The sequence below is a fragment of the Callorhinus ursinus genome, unplaced genomic scaffold (assembly GCF_003265705.2).
Source record: "Callorhinus ursinus isolate GAN/ISIS: 27379988/994484 unplaced genomic scaffold, GSC_fseal_2.0 scaffold18, whole genome shotgun sequence".
Lineage (NCBI taxonomy): Eukaryota > Metazoa > Chordata > Mammalia > Carnivora > Otariidae > Callorhinus > Callorhinus ursinus.
Window position 1 is genome coordinate 11777535 of NW_027397080.1, and position 17091 is coordinate 11794625.

At 52.3% G+C, this 17091-nt stretch overlaps 1 protein-coding gene across 2 annotated transcripts in view; it reads right to left on the reverse strand.

The window, feature by feature from the left end:
- Positions 1-1226: 1226 nt before the first annotated feature.
- The window catches only part of ZNF362 (zinc finger protein 362), a 37445-nt gene continuing 21580 nt past the window's right edge, over positions 1227-17091 (reverse strand). For both annotated transcript variants that reach the window (XM_025856677.2, XM_073902959.1), the window contains 5 exons: positions 15757-16078; positions 14764-14988; positions 6747-6825; positions 6473-6631; positions 1227-3053 (listed from right to left, as the gene is read on the reverse strand). In XM_025856677.2, coding sequence (XP_025712462.1) covers positions 2937-3053; positions 6473-6631; positions 6747-6825; positions 14764-14988; positions 15757-16078 — 902 coding nt within the window. In that variant the 3' untranslated portion in view covers positions 1227-2936. The remainder of the gene's footprint in view (positions 3054-6472; positions 6632-6746; positions 6826-14763; positions 14989-15756; positions 16079-17091) is intronic.

Sequence of the window (17091 nt, forward strand, 5' to 3'; positions counted from 1 at the left end):
GGATCGGGTCATGTGGGATCCGGGTGGCTGCCGGCGCCCACCCCTTCACAGCAGAGCAGGCTATGGGAGGTCAAGTTCACAGAGAGCAAGGAGGCCTATGAAGTTACCAAAAACATGTTCCTGGGCTACTCCACACCCATTCCCCCACCCCCCCGCAATGTTAACACGTCTGGTTTCCTTTTGGGGAGATGAACTACAGATTGGGCTTTCACCCTCTGCTCCAAGCTTAGAGCATGGGTTCTAGGTCTCAGCCGATCAAGTAAGACATTCCGGTCACGGTGATTGGTTCGGGCATGGTACCTAACCAGTCCCAATCACAGCTCCTTTCTGGAAGACTTTTCCTGGAGCTTCTGCAAGACAAAGGCTGGACTGCTGGAAATCTGGGGCCCGCGAGGCTGGAGCTGCTGACCCCACAGGGGCCCACGGATGAAACCGACTCTGAGAACAAAGCCAAGTGGAGAGCTGGAGACACCACTAGGCCCTGAGGCTGGCCTGACACCTGCACGGTCCTGGTATGTAAGCCAATAAATCCTTGTTTGGATTGGGCTTTCTATCACTTGCAGCCAAGTGTTGACACCCCCCAAGGCCTGTGAGGACTCGGAGTGAATTCCTGAAGGTGAGCTCCACGGTGACTCTTGGTAGAGTTACATCTGTCTCTCTAAGTCATGCCCAGCAGAGGACCAGCCTTGGTAAACTTTGGGGTAGTTAACTCCTGCATTTCCCTCTCAGGCAATCAAAACACTGACCCACCTGGGGAAAATGGATGTGAAGGGGGCTTCTTGGTTCCCTCAATCACTGGAATTGCTTCCACAAGTCCGGGCACTCATAATGGACCCCCAAAGGTGGGCAGGGTAATGGGGATGTGGCTGCCCCTCTGGGAGCGGGGGCTGTAAACCTCACCGGTGGACCCCATACATCCCAAAAGGCCTCACTCAGAATGAGACAAACCTGGCTGAAATCTGTGTTCCTGCCACTTAATTGCAACATGATGCTCAGCAAAAAACAAAACAAAACAAAAAAACTCTCTTGGTTTGCTGCCGCCCTCACGGGGAGCTGCAGGGTAACCAACAACCTAGCACTCGGCTCAGCTGGGGTGAGGCCAGCCCACAGGGAGGGGCCATGTCCCTTCTTCCCCAAGTCTGGGGGGGCGGGGGAGGGGAGAGGAGCAATGGAAAGGTGCCCCCCAGCCCCGCCCTCACACAGAGCACGCCACACACCACCGCCACCCAGGTGCGGGTACAGTTTATTCTTCACAACAGAGAAATACAAAGAGCAGAGGGTTTGGACTTCCTTTGTTTCTTGCTCCGTTTAGTGTCTACCCCACATTCGATTTTTATTTTGCTCCCCACCCCTTTACTTAAATATAATGCAAACTTGTTTCCTGAAGCATTGAGGGGCACGTGCCCTCACCTCCCTGCCACCAAGATGCAGACTGAGAAGCCAACAGACTGTTTTCTCTTTTTTAATAAGGTAACTAGTTCTAAATATGGTGGCCTGGAGGTCCCATAGAAAAAAGCAAATGGGGTGTTAACAGTATGTATAACAGCGTATTTACAGGGTAGTAACATGCGGACAAAAAGCTACAATACTGAGTTATCAGACGACGCAAGTCAAACAAAGGGGTGGGGGTGGGGGCAGAGAACCCCGTGGGGGGGAAAAAAAACCCAGGAAACGTTAAACTGGTAAATCAATGGCGAGTTAAGGCTTAAAAAGTGTATAAAAATAACACAGTTAATATTCAAAACGGAACTCCAGATACAGAATATATAGATGAGTTTCTGTCTAGTTTCCTTTTTTTTTTTTTTTTTTCTCCCCGGGGGGATGAAGGGGGGCTTCTCCGGGCTCTGTACATAGTTCCTATATACACGGACACGCATGGCTTTCAGATTGGGGTGTGTCTGTGGGGGCTGAGGGCAGGGTATGCTCCTGGGACCCTCCTCCCCGAGGATCCCTTCCCTGCTGAGGGGCCTAGGGCCTGGACTGGGAGTTCCCCCTCCATGACAGGGAAGACAAATAACCCCTCCCTGGGCACTGCCCCATCTGGAGGAAATTCTGGAGGGGGGTGGTCCTAAGCCCAGGCCCACTCCCTCCCCACGCCCCTGCCCACAGTCTGGGATGGTGGGAGAGGTAGCCAATAGGTTTCCTGGCCAGCACCGAGGTAGACTGGGGTGGTCTTCAGGGCAGTGGGGGGCCAGGTCTTACCCAGCCCACCCTCACCCCATTTCCCTGGGCCTGCGCCCAGCCCAGCCCAACGCTGCACCCTTTGGTCCTGCGTATCTCCCGGCCCCTCTCTCATTTTGCCTCCTGAAGCCTGGGCAGCCTTGGGAGCTGCCGCATCCCTCTGCTCAGTAATGCCCAGGGCGTAGCTCGAGAGGTGTGAGCTGGGCACCTAGGGGTGAGTGGCTCACTCCAGCTGCCTCTCCTGTCCCCTCCCACCTCGGGGCCCCCTTTGCAGTCCAGAGACTCAGGCCTGAGTCTTCCCTCAAGACCTGAGGCTGTGGCAAGAGAAGGTCCCACGCTGCCCTCTGGTTCTCTGTGTCCATCTGTCCGATTCTTTTAATTTCTCGGTCTTAGCAGCACCAACTTCTTGGCCAATAAATATCTTTTTTGTTATTTCCAAAACAAACTTTAAAAAAAAAAAAAAAAAACAGTGAAGCAAGTGGAGGGTGGGGAACAAAAAGAAACCCAACAGAGAGGTTCAAAGTGCTCTGAGATCGTCTTTGGATGCCACCAAAACAGTCCAGAATCTTGCAGTTGGCCTGGCCGCCCCCAGAGCTGGACCAGGCAGGGCTTCTGCAGCCCAGGCTTTCTGGAAGGTCAGGAAGGTCATGAGAGAGCTCGGCTGTTCCTGGAGGGCCCCTGGAGGAAGTCGGGGCCTGGTGCTGCCTGGGTCTGTGTCTGCCAGTGGGCAGGGTGGGGCGGCGCCTTGGGTCGGCTCAGATGAGGGAAATTCGCACCGGGATGCCGGGGGACTCCGTCCTCTGGGGCGAGTGGTGGCTCACCAGGTGCTCCACCACCGTGTGTTTGGACATGTGCTTCATCAGGTAGGTCTCCTGTGGGCAGGGGTGAGATTCAGGACACGTAACCAACCAACCATTGGCAAGAGATGCAGGGGAGGCTGCAGTTCCCACAAGTGTCCACTGGAGGGCTCCTTGGTGGGCCAGCTCATGGTGAGCAGGCCTGGCTCTAGGGCGTCAGACGGGCATAGGGTGTTAGTTCTAGTGAGGCAGCATCGCCACCAGGGGTGGATGCTGGTTCATTTCCCACACTCTGAGCCCACAGCATGCCAGGTGAAGAACTGGCTGGCACCAGGCTCGTCCCTCAGCAGTGCCCACCTGGACTTCTCTAGGGCCAGGCCAACAGGTTGTAATCAGGTATGCTGGCTGAACCTCCACCTGCCTTGGGGATCGAGCATGGCTGCCCCCTTCTGGATGGTGCTCCAGCGAAGGAAAAGCAGGAGGCCTTGGTCTGAGCTGGGTTCTGCCATCTCCTAGCAGTGGGACCTCAGACGTGTCATCTCCTATGTCCAAGGCTGTTTCCTCCTCTTGAAGGCACAAACTCAAAACGGTTGCTATGGTGGACAGAGCTCCCGGCATGCAGTACAGGTTGAGGGGACTGCTCTTTCCCTGGTCTCTACACTGCATTCCAGGTGCTGGTGGGAGCCCCAGCCACTGCAGCCACCGCGCCCCCCCCAACTTGATCCTCCCTGGGAAGAAGGTGGACCCGACAGGACTGGTGACTTGCAGAAGCATAACCTGGGCATGCTCGGCTCGTCCCTTGAGTGCCCCCACAGGTTCTGCCAAGTCTGACCTGAGGCACCCACAGCTGGGTGGGTGAGGTGACCCAAAGGCTCACCTGCAGGCCCAGAGGCCCCCACACTCAAGGGAGGAGGTGGAGCACCTGGTGAGCCACCACTTGCCCCCCAGGACATAGTCCCCCAGTCTCAAATGTCACTCTGCTCAGAATCTGGTAGAGGAAGACCTCAAATGTGGCGGCAACATGCTTATCAAACAACACCAGAGGGAAGCCATCAGCAACGTCCAAACTAGGAAACTATTCTTCAGTGACTACTTTGCAAAGGAAAAAAAGGCCCGGGAGGGACGACAGGGTGGGGTTCAACAGATTAAGAGATATATTGATTGGGTGTAACGTGGGGATCTTATCTGGATCTCCATTACAAAATCAAATTGTAAGTAAATAAAATTCTGGCCTTCCGGAGACAAAAATGTGAACGCTGACTGGGTATTTGATGATATCAAGGACTTATGGTAACTGTAAAGATATTGTGGGTATGTTCAAAAAGAGGGGTCCTTGTGTTTAGAGACACAGGGAACATTTTCAGATGAAACAATATGATGTCTATTTTACTTCAAAAAATAGGGATATGGATGAGGCAAGGTTGGTTGATGGTTCTGGGGGCTAATGGGAACATGAAGGTTCACTATGCTAAAATTTGTTAAAGTAGTTTAAAATTCGATCCATTGAACTGTTTTTTTTTTTCTTTCTTTTTTTTTTTTTTTGAAATAAAAGGTATGTTGGGGGGCCTGGCTGGCTCAGTCAGTGGAGCCTGTGACTCTTGATCTCAGGGTCATAAGTTGAAGCCCCAAACTGGGCACAGAGCCCACTTTAAAAAAAAGATATGTCAACTTACTTTAATTAAAAATAAAGGTAACTATTCTTGTTCTAGAGAGTCCGGTTGAGGCCGCATTCAGGATGGGGCTGCAGGGACACTCCCTGCCCCCAGAGTTCAGACAGACTCCATCCAGAACTATAGCCAGTAAATGCCAGCGGCCCCTCCCCTAGGAGCAGGCGTGAGGAGGCAGATGTTGAGAACTTGAGGCCAACACCAGCTGAAGGTCAGCCAGCTGAACGGGGTTCCTAGGTCTCTGTGGTGCCCCACCTCGCCCCCTGGGACCCATTCCCTGCAGGTTCTGCCCTCTGTCTTTCACTTCTCCTCTGCCCTTCGAACTCCAGGGAAGGAGCAGTGTGACGAACCCAGCACCCAGCAAACTGTAGGCCTGGCTGGCACCTGACATACCGCTGACCACCCCACGTGTGCCCCCTCCAGTCAGTGACCTTTCAAAATACCCTCGCAGACAGTCCCTTTCCCCCAATGGCTTCCTGCTCCACCTGGCACGTATCCAAACTCCCTAACAGGGCCCCACAGCCCCGTGTGACCTAATTTTCCTTCAGTTCCTGGACCGCGCCATGTTTGTTCCACCTCAGGGTGTTTGCATTCACCGTTCCCCTGCTTGGAAGGTCCTCACTCTCCTTACCCTTCAAGGCTCCATTGAAATGTTGTTACCCCCTCAGTCAGCCTACCCAGGCCTGTGTCCCCTTCCCAAATTCATTCCAGCCTCCCAGCTGCTTTATCAACCTACGGTCCTTCAGCCCAGTGGTTCTCTGTCAGAGGCGGCTCCACCCTGGCCCCAGGACACTTGGCAACACCTGGCAACATCTTGGGTTGCCAGAGCTCGGGGAGGGGGCTGCTAGTGAGAGAGGCCAAGGACGTTGCTAACATCCTATCAGGCACCGGGACAGCCCCCCAGCGAAGGTACCCTGCCCACATGTTACCATGCCCTAAGGCTGACAAACCTCCTTAGAGCAATTACCACAATTTGTCATTCCATGTTTATTTGGTGGTTACTTGTTTAATATCTGTCTCCAGCAGTAGACTCCAACCTCCCTGGGGGCAAAGAATGTGTCTTTTGGATTCATCCTGATGCCCAAGCGCCTGGCACAAATGTTCAGTAAACACTGAGCGAATAAACAATGGTGTTGGCCGACATTTATTAGGCACTGACTGGGCTGGCCAACAGCCCTGTGAGGTAAGAACAGTTACCTCATCCGTTTTACAGATAGGGAAATTGAGGCTCAGTGATGTTTCTGGGGGGAGGGGTTACCTGGGCTCTGTTAACCAGGATATTTCATTAACTGAACACACACACCTAAGTGACTTACCAGGCTCCCTCTTGTGGGTGCTGAAAGGCCTCTGCTGCGGGAAATTCCCACCCAGAAGAGGGGGCTGGATGAGATGACCTACTGTTCAGGCCTTTCCTGAGGTGAGGCGGCTCTGGGCCGAGTCGCTGTGCCCCCTTGTGGCCAGGATGGGGGTTGCAGCTTCCCCAGTGGAAAGCCCCTCCCCCTCCCTGGCTCTGGAGAGCAGAGTGCCTGGCCCCTCACCTCTGCCTTGAGTGTTCCAGGGCCTAGGGGGAAACCACGCCTGGGAAAGCCAGGCTAAAGGCCACCAGGAGGCTGGGAGCTCGGCCCAGGGCAGCCAAAAACAGAACTGGGAAGCCAAAGCCCTGGCCCAGATCACTCATCATGATCTTGCAGAGTCACTTCCCCTCTCTGGGCCTCAGTTTCCTTGTCTAGAGAATGGGGAGAATCAATACAGATCTGATGAGGAGAAGGCTGAGGCCCAGGGAGAGGAAGAGGCTCCCCAGGGACCCCAGGGGCCCCAGGCACTCACCGAGGTGTAGGCCCGCCCGCACATGCTGCAGCAGTAGGCCTTGGCGTGCTTGATGGCGTGGGCCGAGAGGTGGATCTGCAGGGAGGCGGAGTCCGAGTAGGCCCGGTAGCAGTTGGGACACTTGTAGGGCTTGTCCTTGTTGTGCTGGCGCTGGTGAGACTGTGGGGAGCACAGCAGGGGGTGAGGAGCCAGGCGGGGCTCCCCCAGCCCCACCCCCACCCCCTTCTTCTGCTCCTTCTGCAGGGGGCCAGGCAAGAGGCAGGTGGACACTCACCTGGAGGTTGGAGAGCTGAGTGAAAGCCTTTTCGCAGCCAGGATGTGGGCACTTGTAGGGTCTGTCGCCTGTGTGAATTCTGCAATGGGCAGCCCAGTGAGGTGGAGTCCCTGACAGACAACCCGGCCAGCTCCAGCCCCCAAGGCCTTGGATGGCCTGCACCATATATTCAGCTCCCAAGCCTCCCAGTCTCCACTCCCCACACTCTCCAGAGACTACCTGGCAAGAGCTTCTTCTTCCTCTGGTCTCCCAGTCTGCCAGTCTGTGACCAGAGCCCTCCTGCTCCCCATAGGTCCCTGCTGAACCCAACCCACCACCAGCATCCACTCAGAGACCCGGCCCAACCCTCCAGCTAAACAGCAGGGGCTTTCTCAGACTGCTTTCTGTCCTTCTCTTCTTCAAAACCCACCCGCAGACCACTGTTGAAAAGAACACAGATCCACTGCTTTGCTAGGAACTTCCCTGTCCACCTTGCCCCTTTCCCTCAGAAGGAAGCCTCTCTCTCTAATTGGCCCCCAGTTTCTGTCTCCTGCCCTGTCCCCACATCAGAGACATGTCTAGGATGGTAACCTGGTCACCCCAGCTACTGAGAGAATGCAGAACAGGGAGACCCTGCAGTTCAGACCCTCTGCCCCCTCCCATTCCTGGGTTCTCATCCTGGCTCCACCATCTACTAGCTCAGTGACCTTGGGGGAAAAAAACCACCAAACCTCAGTTTGCTCATCTGCAAAATGGGCATAAAAATATGCTCAGAGGCTTTGCCAAGCGTTGGCACAAAGTCAGCGCTCAGGAAACACCTGCAATGTTTATTACATGGGGCACCCGTGTGCCAGGCACCACGCTCGGTACTTGGAGTGAACAAAACAGACAAAAACCACTGCCTCGTGGGAACAAACAACAAACATGAGCAAAGTAAGTAAATCCCAGGTAGAATGTAATAAGTGCTGTGAGAAGAAAATAAATAAGGTGGGGGGAGCATGAAAGCCCCGTGTGTGTGGCAATTTTAAACAGGGTGGTCAGGGCCAGCCTCCCCGGGAGGGTGACTCCAGAGTGATGCTGCTGGCTGTATTTTCTGTTCAAGTCTGTGGTGCTGCTCATGCTTGTCTGACAGGCCAGGTGAGGACAGAGCTGGGCCCAGACGAGGTGCCCGGCACACACGTGGGAGCCCCGTCCTCCACGAAAGCCTCCCACTATCAGCCTGCATGTGTCTTCCGTCACCTGTCTGGCAAACCCTCTCTGCCGAGCAGGCGGGCAGTGGAATGTTGGCTGGCCTGAACCTTGTTTGCCTCCTTCGCTGCTGAGCATCAGGTGGAGGGAGAACCCGGCCCTGGCCGCTCGGTGTCGGTTCCTTCGCCTAATACCTCGCTGACTGGGCTGCTCTGCCCGTCAACCCGCTCATCAAACAAAGTAAGGTCCCTGTCGCAGCAGGCCTCGTGCCGGATAGGCTGGAATAAAGAACCCTCCCTGCCATCGACAAGACATTGGCTGCCCGCTACAAACATGGATAGGGTCCAGATTCCTTAGTGTGTCACTCAAGGCCCTTCACCATACGCTCTGGCCTCCCATCACCGCTCCTATGCACCTTCCATCCCGGTCGGAGATCCACTTCTCATCGGGCAACCTTGTCTGACTGATGATTCTGCCCACCACGCCTGTGCCCCCACTGCACCCTCAGCAGGGGAGGCTGCCCCTCCTGTCTCCTCTATGAGACAGGGATCCGAGGGCAAGCACAGGGCCCAGGCTCAGGTGCAAGGCCAGCCCCACCCACAGGCTGCACAGAGACTTGCCAAGTGGAGCTGGGCTGGCCTGGTGTTGAGAACCCATATTCTACCTGCACATTTCTGGGTGTTAGCCTCAAAGACGGGTCATGGACATAGGGAGTCACGGACTGAATGAATGAAAGCGAGTTCTTTCTCTCAGGTCAGTCACTGTCAACAGTAATGTGCTCAACATAACCCATGCTGTCTATACCGCACGAACATTTGTTGACTGACTGACCGAGCACCTTCCAAAGGACTTTAGGTTCTTCCTCAGGGACCCAGCCAAGCCCTCTTGAAAGGGAAACTGCCCTCCGGCCTCCCCCGGTCCAAGTGTCATGGCTGCTTGGCCTCTTCCCTGGCTTCCACCCGCCACTGTAGCAGTGCGGGGATCCGACCTTGTCGCGGCCCTGCCTGGCAACCTCCACAGTCTCTCCCTTTTCCAAACCCCGTGCCCCGGCATTCAAGGCCTTGGTTTCTAAAGCCTCCCCCTCCACCACTGCCCTCCCCAGCATGGCATCCTTCCAACTTCCCTGCAATGTGCATGCATCCCCGAGGAAGCCTCCGAGCCTTTGCTCATGCTGCTGCCCCATCTCTAGGGAGGGCTACAGACGACCCCTCAACACCCGACCCCGATGGTCCTCCCCCACCTCCCCCACGTACTTCACTCCTTCGTGGAAGTTTCCACACCCACCAGCCTCCCAGGTCACAGTGGGGTGCCTCTGGGCCAGAGCCTGCCTCTGGCCACTGATCCGCCCTTGTGTGTGCCCCCCAGCACTGGGCTGGCTCCGAAGGGGCACCGGGGAGTGCCAGCTGGGTGAACAGGGGGCCAGGCTGCATGCTCCCGGTGACACCGAGCCCCAGAGCTCTTCGGTCCCTGACCTGCAAGTCAGAGCCAGGCCCTCAATTCCCACATCAGAGTCCTGTCCTTGCAAAGCATCTTCTCAGTAGGGGAGCCCCCAGCCCTGGCTCCCACAAGTGCAGTAAAGGGGAGCTCACCACAGACCCCAGGCGACACAGGGAAGCTGAGCTGCGGCACAGGGAAGTCGAGCTGAAATCGGGGCCCCTGGACGGCCCCAGCCCCACCTGGGGCCCCAGACACTCGCTCTGCCCCCGCCCAGCCGAGCTTCTCCCGCAGCCTCACAGCCACAGCCCCTGCCTCCCAGGGTCCTGGGATTGAGCCCCACATCAGGCTCCTGCTTTTACTTGCTGTGTCTTCCTTTCACAGAAGGAGGTCCCACCAGAATGCTCCAGCTCCCAGGAACCACATTACCCCCAAAATGCTCCCATCTTTCTCAAAAATCAGAGTAATCTTGCTCAACCTGTTTCTAAGTCCATTTCTATTACGTGACCAGGGCTGGATCAGCCTTGGACATGATCTTATATTCCAGTCATTACTGGCAGTCACCCTTGAATGATAGATTTGATTAGATGCCCTGACTGGTTCTCCGTGAAGGAGCAAAAAGCAGGAAGGAGTCTCCGTGGAATGGGAGAAAACAAGGAACCTGGAATCTGGTTGCTTCTTTGTGTTTGGCTTTTTTTGTTTGTTTGTCTAACAGATTCTAGGACTTCTGGGCATGTGGGACATCCACCTCTTTGTCACTGGGTTAGGACACATTGGTTTAATTATAGGTGCCACTGTCTACTGACTAATAATTTGTTTCTCATGTTAACAGGATCCTCTTACGTTGCTTGTCTCGTTTCCCACCATTAACTCAAATCACTCAAGAGGAAAAAAAAAATGTGTGTCCTCAGGAATAGAGAGCAATCCCTGGATCAGGAAATATCCTCCTTCACGGGCCTGTTAATTTTTTGTTGCTGTTTTGGTCATGGTCTTAATATTTTAAAACAAAAGTTTACATCTGAAAAAAACTAGGGATTCTTTTTTCCTAAGATTTTATTTATTCATGAGAGAGAGAGCACAAGAGACAGCACAAGCAGGGGGAGGGGCAGAGGGAGAAGGAGAAGCAGGCTCCCCAGCGAGCAGGGAACCTGACACAGGGCTCGATCCCAGGACCCTGGGATCAGGACCTGAGCCAAAGGCAGATGCTTAACTGACTGAGCCATCCAGGCGCCCCAAAACTATGATTCTTCATACTTATCACTACTTGCTACTGTGTTTATTTTCTCTTAGACCGATGTTCAGACCTTCCGTAGGCTGTCCACTTTGTGCCCTCAGCCTTCTCAAATCCAGGCCCCAAATCAGAATAAAATTATCAAAGTATCTTTTACACCCAAACGCTCTTGGCCTTTCTAGATGGCCACCAGGCAACCCCAAAGATTTCCTTCTTTGCTTTATAACAAGAGTGGTGCTCCAAATGATCGAGCCTTTTGTATTTTCTGTATTTCTAATTAGCAAACACTAGAGCAAGCTGCTCTATGAAGATGCAAGTGTAAGAACGTTGGCAAATCAAAAGAAGAGACACTCAGGAGCGCCTGGGTAGCTCAGTCAGTTAAGCGTCCAACTCTTGACTTTAGCTCAGGTCATGATCTCAAGGTTGTGAGATCGAGCCCCGTGTCAGGCCTCGTGTCAGGCTCCGTGCTGGGTGTGGAGTCTGTTTGGGATTTTCTCTCTTCCTCTCCCTCTGCCCCTCTCCCACCCTCCCTCTCTTAAAAAAAAAAAGAAGAGACGCTCTATCTCCCTGTATTAATTTTATATTTTATGTGTACATATATATACAGAAAATGTCTTATATATTTATATTTATTATATATATGATTATATGTAATTTATACAAATATATAGTATAACAGAATTATAATGCTATATAATATAAGTTAAAAAATATTTCATTTATTTGTCAGAGAGAGAGAGAGAGAGAGAGAGAGAGCGCGCACAAGCAGGGGGGAGGGGCAGACGGAGAGGGAGAAGCAGGCTTCCCGCTGAGCAAGGAGCCTGCTGCGGGACTCGATCCCAGGACCCCTGGATCATGACCTGAGCGGAAGGCAGACGCTTAAAAGACTGAGCCACCCAGGAGTCCCAATTTGTGCACTTTTTTTAAATGGAGACAAAAAACCAGTAATTTATTTTCAGGTCCAATAGAAATCAAAAGAAATGTCCTTAAAAAAGTTTTTTCTACATTTAACTATACTTATCAATTAGTGACAGTCCTAACACGTGCTTTAGGAGATACAGAGCCTGAAGATGGGTCAATGCCCTTGCTGCCTAAAATATATATATATATTTTTTAAAGATTTATTTATTTATTTGAGAGAGCGAGAATGAGAGAGAGAGAGTACAAGAGACGGGGGAGGGTCAGAGGGAGAAGCAGGCTCCCCGCTGAGCAGGGAGCCCGATGCGGGACTCGATCCCGGGACTCCGGGACCATGACCTGAGCCGAAGGCAGTCACTTAACCAACTGAGCCACCCAGGCGCCCTGCCTAAAATATATTCTTAATCTGTAAAATTGATCATGCATTCTATCTTAATAGAAGACTCCATTCTCCTCCATTCTGACATGGTTGATTGTTACAATAAATGTTTATTATTACGATAAATGGACCATTCAGGCTTATCAACACTTCCCTGTCCCACCTGCCTAAAGGCCTCTGCTTCAGGTCAGAAGTCCAGTCTTCCAAAGAAGACATCAAGAGATTATGGCCTCAGTAGAGGACTGTAACACATGCACTTGGCTCTCCAGGCTCCAGGGAATAGATGAATGCGCGCAGCCTCCACCCTGACACCATCACCTTGACCAGACACTGCCTGAGGCCAAGGCAGGATCCGAGAGTCTGCAGTCCAGAAGCAGACACTTTGGTAGACCAGACGAACTACCCAAGGTCAGCAGAACAGGTATTAGGACCTCGAACTGAATGAAAGTGATTTAAGTGGGGTTCATTTCTATTTCCTAAAGGGGATATGGGAAGACCCTTTTCTTCTTTGATCTACACCTCTAATCCTCAATTTAGGAGGCTATATTTGAACCAGGAATAAAATATTCCTTAAATGGTGCCTTTCCAACTAACCCTTCAGAATTCTGGGGGAGGAGGGAAACTATAAAAATTTAACATAGATATAAACTCATGAATTATCAAGGAAATTTTAAAATAATAGTTCTATTGGGGCACCTGGGTGGCTCAGTCCGTTGAACGTCTGACTCTTGATTTCAGCTCAGGTCATGACCTTGGGGTCATGGGCCCCGAGTCAGGCTGTGCGCTCAGCGATGAGTCTGCTTCTCTGCTTGAGGATGCTCTCTCTCCCTCTGCCCCTCCCTCCCCCACCTGCTCCCCACTCTCTCCCTCTCTCTAAAATAAATACATCTTTAAAAAAATAATAAAATAACAGTTCTGTTGAAAACAGCATGTTACTCGCCCCACCTACAAAACTGCTCAGAACAATTGCCGACAAATATTCACAGTGCCTTCCCTGGGGTCATCTTCTCTTATGGCCGTTAGGTTGGTAAATAGGGTCAGTAAGAATCTGTCCTCCTTCCCAACGGGGTATAATTGGGTAAATCAAATTTGTAACCATGACCATGCCAGAAATGTCACATTTAAAAGACAAATTTCATTTAATTAGGCATGACAAGCCTGAGAGTGAAACACACGGACCATCCTTCCCACGTGGGATGTGGCCTCTGTGGGAAGCTGCACAGGATCTGCTCCCTGGCTTGTGGATTCCCAGCCTTTAAGGTTACAGAAAACGTTACTCCTGCCAGTCTGAAACACTGACAAACGGGGATTCTGCCAAAAGGCACCCTTACCGTTACAGGCTATGTGGGCACCACCCGACAAGGCTTACCTGCATGGTTCAAGGTTTCTGGTCTTAGATAATATCCTAAGAAATTTTTCCACACACACAGATTAAAATGATGACCCGGGCGTTCCGCGAAGTCTCCTGATAGAAGTTAGCTCTGAAGCCTTAGCATCATATGTTCTGATCTTAATAGCCATACAACCAGCAACTCTTTGTTTATTAATCATCACCTCATTACACAGGCCTGTGTCCAGAAAGCTGGCCAAACTTAAAAAAAAAAAAAAAAATCAAAGCAATGACAAACATCAGAAAATTGCTGGAACAAAATGCTATGGTCCGATCCTTATGCCTCAGGAGCCACGGGACCGAGGGAACGGACAGAGGCCTTGTCCTGCTTGCACTCTGCCATTGCTCTCTTACGATCAAACCTGCGCATTCTGCCTCCGAGTCCAAGAACTAGACAAACAAGGCATTCTGCGCCCCATGATAAAGCCTACCGAGACAATGGACATATCCGAATAAATCACAACAGTAACAACAATTTTAAAAAACCCGAAAAGCAAAAACTAGGGTCTGTCTCGCATCAGTCCCCTAAAGAGAGAAAACCTGATCGCTTCCGGCACGTTACAAGCTCCACAGGAAAAACAACGGTATCCCTGACTTTCACAAAGCTGATATTGGCCAACACACAGCGGCGCTCACAGACATGATCGTCGGTGGGGGGGAAACTGCTGTGTTTCTCTCTGAAGAGATGAACTGCAATCTTGGTAACCTTTGGTTTGTTTCTTTAAATACCTATGGTATTTTTACTTGCAGAGTGGCGAGTCAGCCTTTCTGATGTCTGTACTCCCTTGCAAAAACCTGTCTTTCCTTAAAGCATTTATATTTCTGAATCTTTCACACACTCCACTAGATCGTATGCCTATGAGGACAGGGGTTTTTGTCTGTTTTGTTCACTGCTGTGTTCCCAGCACCTAGAATCATGCCTGTCTTAGAGCAGAGGCTCTGTAAATATTTGTTAAATGGTGAATCGTATGCCCTATAAAAGATAGTTCTACTTATTCCACAAATATTCCACAAATGCCCAGATGCTTACTACGTGCCATACGCTGGGGATATGGGTACGGAGGGGACCAAGCCCTTGCCTTCAAGAGCCCCCACTATATTTGGGGCAGTGGACAAAGAATGTGACACGTACAAGACAGCGGGCCATTGCTCTGATGGGGATGCACGGGGCCTGGTGGAGCCCCAGGAGGACTTCCCGGAGGAAGCTAAAAGGAGAGATGGCTAGGAGAGGGCCAGAGAAACAGGATAAAGAAGGGAGAGGGTGTTTCAGGTAAAGGATATGGCAGATGAGAAACAGTGGGAAGGGCGGCACAGTAGTGACAGCAGAGGCCTGTGAGGTCTACAAAGGTCACACCATCAAAGGCCTCAAATGCCAAGTAAAGGAGTTTGTTCTTGACCGTCAGGGCAGCAGGCACCTGCTCGTACCAGGTCCATGAGCCCGGCGCAAGTGCCGAGCTGAGACCAGCTGCAGGGGGGCAGCCCCAGGCAGGCCACTCACCTGGTGTGCTGCTGGAGGTGGGAGAGCTGTCGGAAGGACTTATCACAGTAGGAGCAGTGGTAGGGCTTGACGCCCAGGTGGATGCGCAGGTGCTGGGCCAGGTAGGAGGCGTTGGCAAAGGACTTGGAGCAGTGCGGGCACTTGTGGGGCTTGGCCTCGGTGTGTGACTTGGAGTGAATCTGCATCTCAGACTTGGTGAAAAAGGTCAGCGGGCACACCTTACACCTGTGGGGCATGAGGCACGTTCACACCTGGGAAGACCCCCACCCTCTGCCCGGAAGCGCAGGGGACCTCCCGCACTGCACAGACCCTGCGCCCAGCATAGAGCTTTCTTGTGAGGAGCCCCGGGGGCACAGGCCCACCAGGGAAAGCCGGGGGGGCAGGCTCCCAGCCTGACACCCTCCAATCCGGAGGCCAAGGCTCTTCCACCGGGGGCTCCATTCACAGAATCAGGGAAGCGCTTTACATTTCCCAGGGGAGAGGGGCCTGGCAATCCTGGGGACATGTGCCCAGGGCCACAGCCCACAACACTCGGAATAAGAAGTTCTCCTCCCAGCTACACGTCAGAAGCATCTGGGGAGCTTTCAAAAAGGGATGACTGGCCCTCTGCATGTCCCCCCGCCTAATAAAGTAAATCAGAATTTCTGGAGGTACGGTCCTGGGATTGGCATTTTCTAAGCGCTCCCTAGATGATCCAAACTTGGGGGCTGAGAATACTGCTTGAAGGGAGGAGGAAAGGACTCCCACGGCTCCAGGAGAGGGTGAGCTGGGTCCCCAGCAGCCCTGCATAAGCATGGGAGGACAGCCCTAGCCCACCTGCGAAGGGGCTGTGGGTGGGGCTTGTCAGGAGAACCCCGCTCCTCGGGACCTGGCACCCACCCTGAGCCCCTGGGGCCCCTCTTTCCAGCCCTAGCTGTCGGGCCCCTAGGGCAGCCCTTGGTGCGAGGCTCTGGCCCAAGCCCTTGTGGACCCCCTTTCCGCCAAGACCCCCACCTGTATGTCTTGCCCTCCTTGGCAGTCTCGCCTGAGGCCAGGATGGGGTAGGGGACTACGAGAACAGGCGGCCCCCCTGGGTTCTCCGCCTTGATCTTTTTGCGGCCGCGCTCGGACTTGGGGGGGCCAAGCAGGCCGTGGCCCTGGATTGTCTTGATGGAGTCCAGGAGGGGGGGGCTGGTGATCCCTGAGATGAGGGTGGGGGACGAGGCGATGAGGCGGCTCTGGCTGGTGGTGGTGGGTGTGGACGGGGTGCTGGTACCCGTGCCCGCACTCGACTCGGACGTGCTCATAGCCGGGGTCCGGGAGGAGAGCCCCAGACCTGCAGAAGACACAGGGCGGGGGAGGCAGCTTCAGAGACCTTTCCAAGCCTCCTCTTCCCTTCGTAAATTACCCAGCGGTGACTACATGAGAGTCCGTGTATGTGTAAGAGGCCTGACACACCGAAGAACTAAATTGGGTTGGTAACAGAGGCACTTTGGAAATACTTTAAACCACAGGAAAAAAACACAAAGATGTTCACTACTGTGTTATTTGCAATATCAAAAAATTAGAGGAACTGAAATATGCAACATTAGGGAAGGGGTCGATACGCGGCGATCAGTCTTCTCCACTAACATTAACTGCCCATTAAAAAATTATGTTTGTAAAACAAAACACACACACACACACACACACAAAACAAACAAACAAAACCAGCATATGTATGCAGAGGAAAAAGTAAGTAGGAGAAAATGTACCAAAAGTGATGTGGATAGCACAACTGGGAGTAATTTTTTTTAAGTATTTTGGCTTAACTGTACTTTGATTCTTTGACAATGTACTTTCTAAAAAACTTCTGTAATACAGGAGCGCCTGGCTGGCTCAGTCAGAGGTTTGACTCAGTCAAGTGGTTGACTCTTGATCTCGGGGTGGTGGGTTCAAGCCCCACTTGGGTGTTGAGATTACTTAAAAAAAAATAAAAGCTTTTAAAAAAGGGAAAAGGAAAAAAAATAAACTTTTGTAATAAAAGTCATTCTTTTAAAAATGAGGGGACTAGAAACACTTACAATATCAGGTGAAGCAGACAAAAAGATGTCCTCAGCAGGGGCTGTGTGAAGAGATGTAGCCCACCCTCACTATGAAGGACTGAGCAGCCATGAAAACAAGAAAGATGCTGTGCAGTGGTGGAGAACGCCCAAATGGCTGTCGTCAGGTGAAAAAGCAAATCGTAGACAGTATGAACCCATGTATTTAAAAAAAAAAAAAAAACACACATCTAAGCTTCCTGTGTAGGTAATTGACAATACAGATGTGTGTGTTAATGCACAGAAATAGATCTGAGAAGACACACCC